Source organism: Pyrgilauda ruficollis, unplaced genomic scaffold, assembly GCF_017590135.1.
Source record: "Pyrgilauda ruficollis isolate IOZ18807 unplaced genomic scaffold, ASM1759013v1 scaffold67, whole genome shotgun sequence".
NCBI classification, from domain to species: Eukaryota; Metazoa; Chordata; class Aves; order Passeriformes; family Passeridae; genus Pyrgilauda; species Pyrgilauda ruficollis.
This window is the reverse complement of record NW_024528488.1, coordinates 1,158,335-1,168,931: the sequence shown is the minus strand read 5'-3', so window position 1 is coordinate 1,168,931 and position 10,597 is coordinate 1,158,335. Positions and strand designations below refer to the sequence as shown.

The following is a 10,597-nucleotide window of genomic DNA, read 5'->3' as shown; positions in this document are numbered from 1 at the left end:
GGGATAGAGGGGCCTGGGAGAAACGCCCGCTCCTGACGCGTGCGGGGCTGCTGGAAAATGGGGTGAAATGAGCCCAAACCTGCACCGGGACTGGGGCTGGAAAGCCGCCGGGGAAGGGCATGAGACAGAGCCAGCATTACAAAAATTCCTTTTGGGAATCATTCCTGTCCAGCTCCACGTCAGCACCGCGGCACTGCTGCGGAGGGGAGGCTGGAGTAGGATAAAAAATGAAATAAATAAAAATGAAAGAAAGGGAAATAAAGGGCACCGAGGGCAAAGAGCCGCGACCAACAGAACATGAAAAATAAGGTTTAAAAGCCAACAAAAAGCAGCACCGTAACAATGAAATGCAGCGTTTCGCCCGCAGAGGGGATCCTCGGGGACCCCCGGCCCGCCCAGCCCCGCACGGGGCCGGTCCCCCAGGCCGGCCCTCCCCGCTCCCCCCGCCGCGCTCCCAAACTTTCGGGAGGATCCGCGAAAATGCGAGGGGCGGAGGGGGGAGGGGGGCTCGGGCCGGGCCCGGGACCGCCGCNGGGGCGCTGGGGGGCGGGGCCTCTGCGTGAGGGCGGGCGCTGTCTCCACATTGCGCCCAAAGTAACGGGGCGGGGTCACGGGGGCGGGGCGGGGCGGCTGGGCGCGGTCCCCACGGTGTCCCCTCATGGCCGTCCCGCGGTGTCGTCCCCGGTGTCTCAGGGCCGCCACCACCCGGGGCGTCCCGGTGGCGGGGTGGGCGTGGCCTCAGGGCGGGTCCCCATGCTGGGACGCGGCATCGTTGGCGGGTATGATTGACAAGGGGGCGTGGTCAACCCTGTTAAGGGGCGTGGTCTCGCACGGTGGTGGCCTTGGCGCGACACCCGCGGGGCACGCGGGGTCACGGACACGGGGTGGGGGATGACATGTCCTGTCCTGTCCTGGTCTGTGACACCGCGGGGTTCAGGGATGTGACAGTGTGGGACACCGGGGGGCTCAGGGATGTGACAGTGTGTGACACCGCGGGGCTCAGGGATGTGACAGTGTGTGACACCGCGGGGCTCAGGGATGTGACAGTGAGTGACACCGGGGGGGTCAGGGATGTGTGGTGTGTGACACCGGGGGGGTGGTGACACGGCGTGTTTGCCGTGGGACACCTCCCTGCGCATGCTGTGTGACCCACGGACATGTCACCCGCGCCACCGCACTTCCAGGCACCCAGCGCCGCACACCTGCTCACACCCACAGTCCCACAGCACTGAGCAGCCCGGCAGGGAAGACCCCTCCCCATTTTTGGAACCCCCAAATCCCGAAAGCCCCTCACATCTCCACGTGAGGATGACAGCAAGGATGCCACGAGTGGGAATGACAGCCGGGAGTGGCAGTGTCCCCGCGGGACAGCCTCTCCCAGCCCCCATCTCCTGGTGTGCTCCCGCAGGTGGCTGGGAGGGGACAGAAGTGGCAGCAGTGTCATCATTCCCTATGGAGCCTTGTCCAGGCTGCTTCCAAGCCCTAATGCTCCCCTTGGGTGAGGCCCCATAGCCTAATTAATAGATGCTGATTGACAGATCCCACAGCCCCTGACAAGCCCATAAATCCTGCAGGGAGGTGCCTGTGTCTGGCCCAGAGCCACCCTTGGAGCTCTGAGCCCTGGGAGCACTTCCCTTTGGGATGCCACAGGGCAGGAGGGAATGAACCATGGGACACCTTCTGCCGCATCCCAAAAGCAGTGCAGAACATCCAGAGCACCACTGCTGGGTGGGCACTGAGCTGCCAAGGAGCACAGGGATTTATCCATCAGCTCCTGGCTGTGGGAAGAGCCAGGAGGGCACCTCCAGCCCCACTGGTGAGGGCAATGCCCGTGTCCAAGGCAGGAGGGATGGAGGGACACAAAGGTGGTGCTGGGATGTCCTACTGCAGCCTGGAATTCCCTGTGTGCAGCCATTCCTTCATCCCTGGCCAGCCATCCCGACATGGGGTATTTCACCAGACAGGCCACAGCAGTTTCATACCAATAACAGAACACCTTTAATCCAAACCCCAGCCCTGCCCAATCACAAAAGACCCTCAGCCACAACAGGAAGCACTTTTGGGGTGAGAAGAAGATGTTTAGGGTCAGAGCTGGGGCAGGGAGAGCAGTGGGGATGCTGGGACTCTCCCAGCCCCTCCTGTGCTGCCAGCTGGGAGCGCTGGGCTCTGCCCCCACTGGCGTGGGCACACACAGCCAGGACCAGCCCCAATCCTGCCCCTCCCAAAGGGAGAAGGTACTTGGGAACTTCTCTGGGAATCGTGGAATCATGAGGGACCTCAAAGCCCACCCAGTGCCACCCCTGCCATGGCAGGGACACTTCCCACCATCCCAGGCTGCTCCAAGCCCCAGTGTCCAGCCTGGCCTTGGGCACTGCCAGGGATCCAGGGGCAGCCACAGCTGCTCTGGGCACCCTGTGCCAGGGCCTGCCCACCCTCCCAGGGAACAATTCCCATCCTCACAGCCAAGAATTCCTCCACACTCTTTCCCAGCCCCTTCTCCAACCAAGATCAGCTAAAGGTGTAAAATCCCTCAGTACAGATGGTCTGAGGCAAACCCAGGGGAACCAGATCCTGCTCTATCCTCACTTTGCTGCAAACAGGAGCTGAGGTCTCCTGTTCTCTCTCCCCCTTCCCACCTTTCCACATGGGCACGGCTTTCTGGAGACACCTCAGCAGCAAAAATGAACTTGTGACCACAAATTCCCGGGGGTTCCACAGATTTCAGGGATTCACTCCTAGGGTGGGGCAGCTTTTAATTGGGGTGCTCAGAGTGGGTGTCCCTGGGGCAGGCTGGGATCACGGCTGGTGCTGCAGGTATTTGGCCAGGGCTGTGGGGATCTCCAGCTCTCCGAGGGTGGCCAAGCGCCCAGGCTGCTTCAGGAGACGCCTCATGGCCAGCCGGGATTGGGACAGCAGGGATTTGGGATGAGCTGTGGAAGGAAAGTCACATGGTCACCTTCAAGACACACAACCCTGCTGACCTCCAACCCGCATTATCAGTGGAAAGGGACATGGACTGAGCAAACCGAACAGCGTTGGGACAAAATTATCTTTAGGTTCCTTCCAACCCAAATCATTCCATGGTCCTATGACAAAGGGACATGGACTGAGCAAACTGAACAGCGTTGGGACAAAATTATCTTTAGGTTCCTTCCAACCCAAATCATTCCATGATCCTATGAAAATTCCATGATTCTATGGAAACTCAGTCTTTGTACTGGGGCTATGGACTCTGGCACAAGCCCCAGTGGGAGCTGGGAATGGAGAAGAAATGTCCCATCCCCACATGGAAATAAGGCAGGATTTGAGACTTGAGTGGTACGGGAGAGCCCAAAGTGAGCAGCAGAAAGGAGAGCAAGAGTGAAAAGCAGGGGGTAACCCCACAAGTGAGGGGAAACCCAGGCTGTGGGAATCATGGAACCACAGAAGGGTTTAGGTTGGGAAGGGAATTTAAGCTCATCTCGTTCCATGGGCAGGGACACCTTCCCTATCCCAGGCTGCTCCAAGCCCCATCCAACCTGGTCCTGGACACTGCCAGGGATCCAGGGGCAGCCACAGACCCCCACGGCCAAGTGACGCTGCGAGGGGAACCAGACTGAAGGAAAACCCGGGTGTGGCTGTTGGGAGGAGGGAATGGAGCAGAGCCAAGCCCGTCCCAGCCCTGGGCACGGCCGGCTCACCTCTGGCCTGCAGCAGCAGCTCCAGCCCCTCGCTGCGCGGCGCCGCCCCGCCGGCGGGCACGGCGGGCAGGTACACGTTGGCCCCGAAGTCGATGAGCAGGCGGATGAAGTCGCTGCGGCAGCCGTGCCTCAGGCACGTCTCCAGCAGGGTCTTGGGCTCGCGGATCTGCGCCAGGACGCTCTGCTCGGTGCAGTTGTAGTCGGGGTCGGCGCCGTGCAGCAGCAGCAGGCGGAAGCACTCCAGGTGTCCGTAGGCGGCCGCCAGGTACAGCGGGCCCGAGCAGGCCACCGAGTTGGCCGCCCACTCGGGCAGCCGGGCCCGCACGTTGGCCTCGGCGCCGTGCTCCAGCAGCTGCCGCACGATGGCCGCGTGGCCGTCCCTGGCGGCCAGCAGCAGCGGCGAGCAGTTGTTGTAGGCGCTGCCCGCGGGGCTGGCGCCGGCCTCCAGCAGCAGCCGCACGCACTCGCGGTGCCCGTTGCTGACCGCCACGAAGAGCGGGGTCTGCGCCTTCACGTCCAGGCTGTCCACCTGGGCGCCGTGGGCCAGCAGCAGCCGCAGGCTCCGCACGCAGCCCCGGCTGGCCGCCAGGCGCAGGGGGGTGCTGGGCACGCCCCAGCCGCTCCGCCGGTTGATCAGCCTCCTGTACCTGTCCTGGGACAGCAGCCTGGCCAGCGTTTCGTGGTCGTCCTGGCACACCGCCCGGCTCAGCTCCTCGCTCTCCCCGCTGTCCTCCTCGTCATCCCTGGGCTGCAGCAGGGAGAACATCTTGTTGATGTCCATCAGGCTCATTTTGTCGGGTCTGGGCTCCATGTGCCGCTGTCATGGTAAAGGATGAGGCCGAAGATCTACAGGATGGCAGAAGCGGCACCAGCCCCGAGTTAGAACCAGTCCCTGACGCCGACAGCTGCATTTTAGTGCAACTTTATACTCAACAAAAGGAAGATTCCCCAAAAAATCGACCAACATTGGAGGAGGATGATGCTGATGTGCTCATGGCCCTGGCACCACATGAGGAAATCCACGTGGGTGAAACGCTGAGGGAACAACGGAGCTCAGTGCTGTAGTGGGTACGTGGATCAGGATTCCATAAAATCATGGAATGGTTTGGGTGGAAAGGGACCTTAAAGCCCACCCCTGCCATGGCAGGGACACCCTTCCACTGTCCCAGGCTGCCCCAAGCCCTGTCCAACCTGGCCTTGGGCACTTCCAAGGATCCAGGGGCAGCCGCAGCTGCCCTGTGCCAGGGCCTGCCCACCCTCCCAGGGAACAATTCCTGCCCAATATCCATCCATCCCTGCCCTCTGACAGTGGGAGCCATTCCCTGTGTCCTGTTCCTCCACCCCTTGTCCCCAGTCCTGAGGGATGAGGTGAATGTGAAGTAGTCAGTTTGATTGGGATCAAACATCTTCCAGCATCTCCCTTCCCAAATGATGCCAGCATTAGAATCCCATCGTTTTCCTCCTTCCAGCCTACTGGAGCCCGATGGTCACGGCTGCAGAGGGGTCTGGGATGTTTCTGCTGAGGGATTTGGGGGAGGAAGGGTGGAAGTGCTGAGCTGATCACAGCCAGTGGCACTGAACCCTGGCAGCTCCGCTGGGCTCTGGACACAGGATGTGGCCTCAGGAGCCGAGGGACAGCAGGGGACAGGAATGGGATGTCCCGGCTGGCACCTGAGAGCTGGAAACGCTCGGGATGGGCAGAGGAATGTCTCGGCAGCCCTGGGGCAGCTCGGGAGCGGCAGCAGAGGCAGAGCCAGGGCTGAGCTGTCCTGGGAGGAGCCAAGGAGCTGCACCGGGCAATTAATTAGTGAAGGAGCTGCAGCAAACAGTTAATTATCTCATAAGCAGAGGGCTCATAAGCAGAAGGAACAATTGGCCTCGTTGTGCACCTGAGCCCTTTGGTGCCTTGGCCATCACAGGGACCTGTCCCACATCACCCACGGGGACATGGCCACCAGCTCAGGGGGACCCCAGCAAGGCCACCAGCACAGCTGGGGACACTGGGACAAGTCTGATGGCAGCAGCAGCAAAGCTCTGCTGGGCTGCCACCTGTTAGCTCAATTTATACAGAAATGTGGGAAATTCCAATGCTGCTGCTCTTCATTGCACATGCTGGTGATGAGCTCTGGAGTTTTGGGATCACCCCACCCTCATGGAGAATGGGCTGGGGGTTACTGCAGGTGTGAGTCAAAAAGACAGTTGTGCTCCCAGTTAGATTCCCAAGGGAAATGGTGTGGAAAAGAGCAGCTGTAACATTTCCTGAACACACAAACAGCACCTCCAAAGGGAGACTCCTTGGGCTGCCTGATATCTTCTGTGGGGAGCTGAGGGAGGCTCCTCAGCCAGGAGAGCCCAAACCAGGATTTGTGGAATCACAAATGGTTTGGTTTTGAAAGGAACTTAAAAGTTCATCTCATCCCACCCCTGCTCTGGGCAGGGACACCTTCCCCTGTCCCAGGCTGCTCCCAGCCCCAGTGTCCAACCTGGCCTTGGGCACTGCCAGGATCCAGGGGCAGCCACAGCTGTTCTGGGCACCCTGTGCCAGGGCTGCCCACCCTCACTGTTCTGTCACCCCCTGAGCTGGCAGAAGCTGTGCAAGCACCTCAGACCCCCAAAAGAGGTTGTGACAGAGCACACATTTGTCCCTCTGGGTCCCAGTCCCCCCCTCACCCTAGCAGGTCCCAGTGCTGCCTTACCTGCGTGTGGGGGATGCTCAGAGCCCCTGAGGCCAGGGGGGTGCCATGGGGAGTCCTGCCGTGGTTTAAGCCCAAATGGGCAGAGCAGAAGAGGCTCTGGCAGGGCTGGGATGACGGGGCTGTGTGGGGCCGGGGCTGTGCAGCTCACAGCTGAAATGCCACGGCAGGACCGGCCTGGGGCTAATTTTAGCCCCTCTGGGGTTTTATCTTACCACTTCCATTCTTGGAAAGCTCCCCCTGGGTAAATATAGAGAGGGCAGCGTGGTGGGGGGAGGCTGGGACAGGTGCTGGAGGCTGCTCGACCCCTCTGAGCACACACAAAGCTTTTTCTCTGCTGTTTCCCCACAGAAATCGCAGGGAACGGGGCGGTTTGGGGTCCCTGCCAGGGCAGCACCAGCCTCTACCTCACCTTGGCTGTTGCCAGGTGCTCCAATTCCCTCTTAACCCTGCTCCTGCCCTCCCTCCCCCTCTTCAGAGTGATACAAATGGCCATTTGTAACCTCCAAAGTGATGTATTAAACACCAGAAGGACAACAGGTCCTGAAGATGGTTCAGATTTCCCACCTGAGCTGCTCTGGGCTGCACCTGCCAGAGGGAACCACAGCCAGGGTTCCTGAAGCTGAACAGGACCCAGGAAGGCAGGAAACCTCCCAGGGCAAACAAAAGGAGGGGGGAGCAGCACTGGGGCTCTTATCAAAACCTGTCAGCTGGGAAGTGCAATCCTATTTTATCCAGCTCCCTTTAAACCCTCTCCAAACTCCTCAGCAGTGGAGCAGGAACAGGCTGGGGGTTTGGGGCAGCCTTATCGTGGCATGAGATAACGAGAGAGACCCAAATTACCCAGCAGGAAAATCCCCACTGCTGCAAGGAGTGGAATCAGGGTGCTCTGTGAAGGGAGTGATCTGTGCCACCACCCCATTCCTGCTTTGGAGCCTCCCCCTGGAAAGCAGGAAAATGGTCAGCATTCATTTGGTTTAGGCTTTTGGTTTCCCTCTCTCAATTCACTCCAAAATATATTATTGCTTCACAAAGGTCAATTCTCCAAAGCCAGCAGCAGGAATGGAATTATGGAGTGTGATGTGGATGAACCCTGGAGCAGAAGAGGGGAGTCTGAGGTTATTTTTCCTGAGTGTCAAGAAGATGCAACCACAACGGGGATGCTGCAGCCACAAAAGCCAAGCCTGGCTGGAAACCCCTTCCACACACCACAGAAATCAAAGCAGCCATTAAAAAGACAGATTGTTATAAAGGAAAAAAAGGGAATGCAGACAACAGAAGTGCTAGAAAATGTAAAATGTAGGGAACTTGGAGATGAAAGGAAAATCCTTGAATGGCAAATTAATGATAAACTGCTTATTCTTTTGTTGCTGCTGCTGTTTAGTTGTTAACCAAGAGAGATCTTAGGAACAAGGAGCAGATTAAACCCAGTTCTAATGAGGCAAACCCGAGAGCCCCCAGCCCAGCTGGAATTCCACCCAGACACACTCCAGGAGCAGGAACCTTTCCATCCATCCTGGGGGATATTCCCAGCAGCAGAGCCAGCCTGACCCCAGCAGGAGCCCAGGCAGGGGTGACAGACCAGCCTGGCCCATTTGGGATGAGCTTCTCACTGCTCCAAACTCCAGGGAAGGACGAGGATTGGGAAAAGCTTCCACTTCTGCCTGAGCTCAGGGCCTCACCTGGCCTCTGCTCCAGGCAAAGCAGCTCTTGATCAGCTCCCTGGTAATTGGGGAAGAATTAGAGGGCAGAAGGGTGCTGAGTGCCAGTCAGTGGGATTTTTGGGAAGGTAAATCCTGTCCAGAGTTGCTCCCATTAAAGAGATTATTGTTATTAACGCAGCTGAAGAGAGCTAATGAGCTTGTGGATTTAGCAGGGCTAAGCAGTTAAAAGTTTAGAGCTAAACAGTCCCAAATAAATGATTTTGCAAGGATTAGGGATTTACTAACAGTGCTCAAGGTTGGGAAAGCAGAGCTGGAGATGGAGCTGCTGTGTCTCCTGCCTTTGGGCTGGGAGTCACTGCCAGAGCACAGCTCTGGGCTCTGGAATCTCCCTCTGTGCCCTCAGCTCTGCTCCCAGCATCCCAAACCTCAGCCCTGGGCTTCTCCTGGTGAGCCGTGACCCAGGTGTTACCCAGGAATTACCCAGGTGTTATCCAGGAGAGGGCAAGGACAGCATCCCCTGGCTGCACTGCACATCCCTGCCAGGGCCCTGCTGCTGGAAAATCCCGATTTATTTGGTGCATCCACACACAAAATACAGAGTTAGAAAGGAAGCAGGAATCCAGCAATGCTTCTTCTCCTCCATGAGTCATTCCTTGAGGAATTTTGGCAGCACTGGAGCTCCAGGAGTTAATCTCTTTACTTCCACTGCACCTTCCCTTTTGGAAAACAGGATAAAAGGATGGTTTGGGCTGGGAGGAACCTTAAAATCCATCCCATTCCAGCCCTGCCATGGCAGGGACACCTTCCACAGTCCCAGGCTGCTCCAAGCCCTGTCCAGCCTGGCTTTGGGCACTGCCAGGGATCCAGGGGCAGCCCCAGCTGCCCAGCCCAGAGCCCCCTGCTCCATCCATGGGGGGTTTTGGTTATTTTTAGATTTTCATTGATTCCCATTCACACTGGATCCCTTCCCTCTCTCCCACAGCTCCAAGACCTGTTGTTGAGAGAGAGGTTTTGTATCCCACTCCCATACCCTCCACTCCTCCAAAGGAAGGATTCCAGGAGAGCACTGGAATCCATGAGCTGTTTGCAGCCCAAAGAAACTCCAATTACCACACCTTTTGTCCAAATTTTCCCCAAATTAAATTGCAGCTTTATCAATTCTAGCCAGTGTTAATGCTAATAATCCAATTAAATGCAAAGCGAGTCTAATTAAGGTAAATGAAGGATTTCACTGGCAGCATTAAGAACATTTAAAATTAGCAAGAAGGAGAAAAGCCTGAGAAACACCCAGGGACTGAGTGTACTCCAGTGCCAGGCCCTTAAAACACAGAAAATACCCATTTTTGAGGTAGAAAATATTCATCAGGGGCTGGCTGATGGGTCTGGAGTCTGTTCCCAGGTTCACAGGAAGTTTTGTACCTGGAATCTCCCTCTTGAGCATCTTCCCTTCTCAGCTGAGTTTTGTCTGCACTCCAGTCTTTAACACCTCACTACCCATGACTAAAAAGAATGGGATAAAAGAGCATTTTTCCAGGATACCATCAGCAGCTGGACTGTGGTTTCTTCACTCTGAAGCCATCAGAAAACATGTCTTCACTGGACCCATAAGCTGGGAGTCAGCTCCTTCCAGAAGCTCTGGCTGCTCCTCAGAAAGCTGTGGAAGTCAGCCTGGAGACACCTGTGGCCAGGTAAACGAGGGACAGACAGCTCTCCAGGAGCAAGGAAACACTGAGGAGACACTTGGGTTTAACATAGAAATGAAAATTTAAATTAAAAAAAAAAAAAACCCAGAATAGCACAATCTGCAGAAGACACCGTGCCATAGGTTATGTTCCCTGTTTTCCATTAGTTATGTTCCTTTTTGGGTTGTTTTTAACACCCTGCACTCCCCATTCCCCAAACCAGGGGGATCACCCCATTTCTGTTCTGTAGAGGGCAAGTGGCTCCACACTCACTTTGTTAATTAAGATCCTTTAACTGACTCCATTTTCCAAGTGTGATGTTCTGGGTTACCACTCAATAAACAGAGCAGTCACTTCCTTTAAAAAGGCCAAGTGTTTATTTTATTTTTAGGGAATAAAAATACCTGCAATGCAAGAGAGACTCCATGGGACAAACAGAGAGAAAAGACACAATTCTCCTCTAGACAAGATCAGCTTCAAGCAGTGCAGGAACGGAAGAGCCCCACAGAGCCCTCGGGGCACAAACTGGGGCTTATCCCCCACAACTGTCCCTCAGCAGTGACACAGACACAAACAGCAACAGGGACATTCCCAGCCAGCACTACAGGGTTTCAGGGACATTCCTAAAAGGATCAGCTTGGGGATGCCAAGGAAAATCCAGCCAGAGGATGGGATCCAGTGCTGAGTTACTCCAGTAGTTTCTGCTACATTCAATAGATGGAAATATAGAAATGATATAAAAACAACCCCTTGGTCCTGCCCTGCTCCTGCAGCTCCCAGGGGGTCACGTTAATTAATGTCATTAGCAAACCTGCCCTAACGAATGGCCCTGGTCCCAAGCACAGCCTTTACCGTCCCCTGCTTCCTCAGCTAATTAA

The 10,597-nt window shown here is 56.6% G+C and overlaps 1 protein-coding gene across 1 annotated transcript; it reads right to left on the bottom strand.

Moving 5' to 3' along the window:
• Positions 1-1,974: 1,974 nt before the first annotated feature.
• On the bottom strand, positions 1,975-6,516 carry ASB12 (ankyrin repeat and SOCS box containing 12). Its single transcript, XM_041484665.1, has 3 exons — positions 6,377-6,516; positions 3,681-4,526; positions 1,975-2,930 (listed from the first exon to the last, which is right to left on the bottom strand). Exons 2-3 carry the CDS (start codon positions 4,489-4,491, stop codon positions 2,797-2,799), a joined length of 945 nt encoding a protein of 314 aa, XP_041340599.1. The 5' UTR covers positions 4,492-4,526; positions 6,377-6,516; the 3' UTR covers positions 1,975-2,796.
• Positions 6,517-10,597: the final 4,081 nt, after the last annotated feature.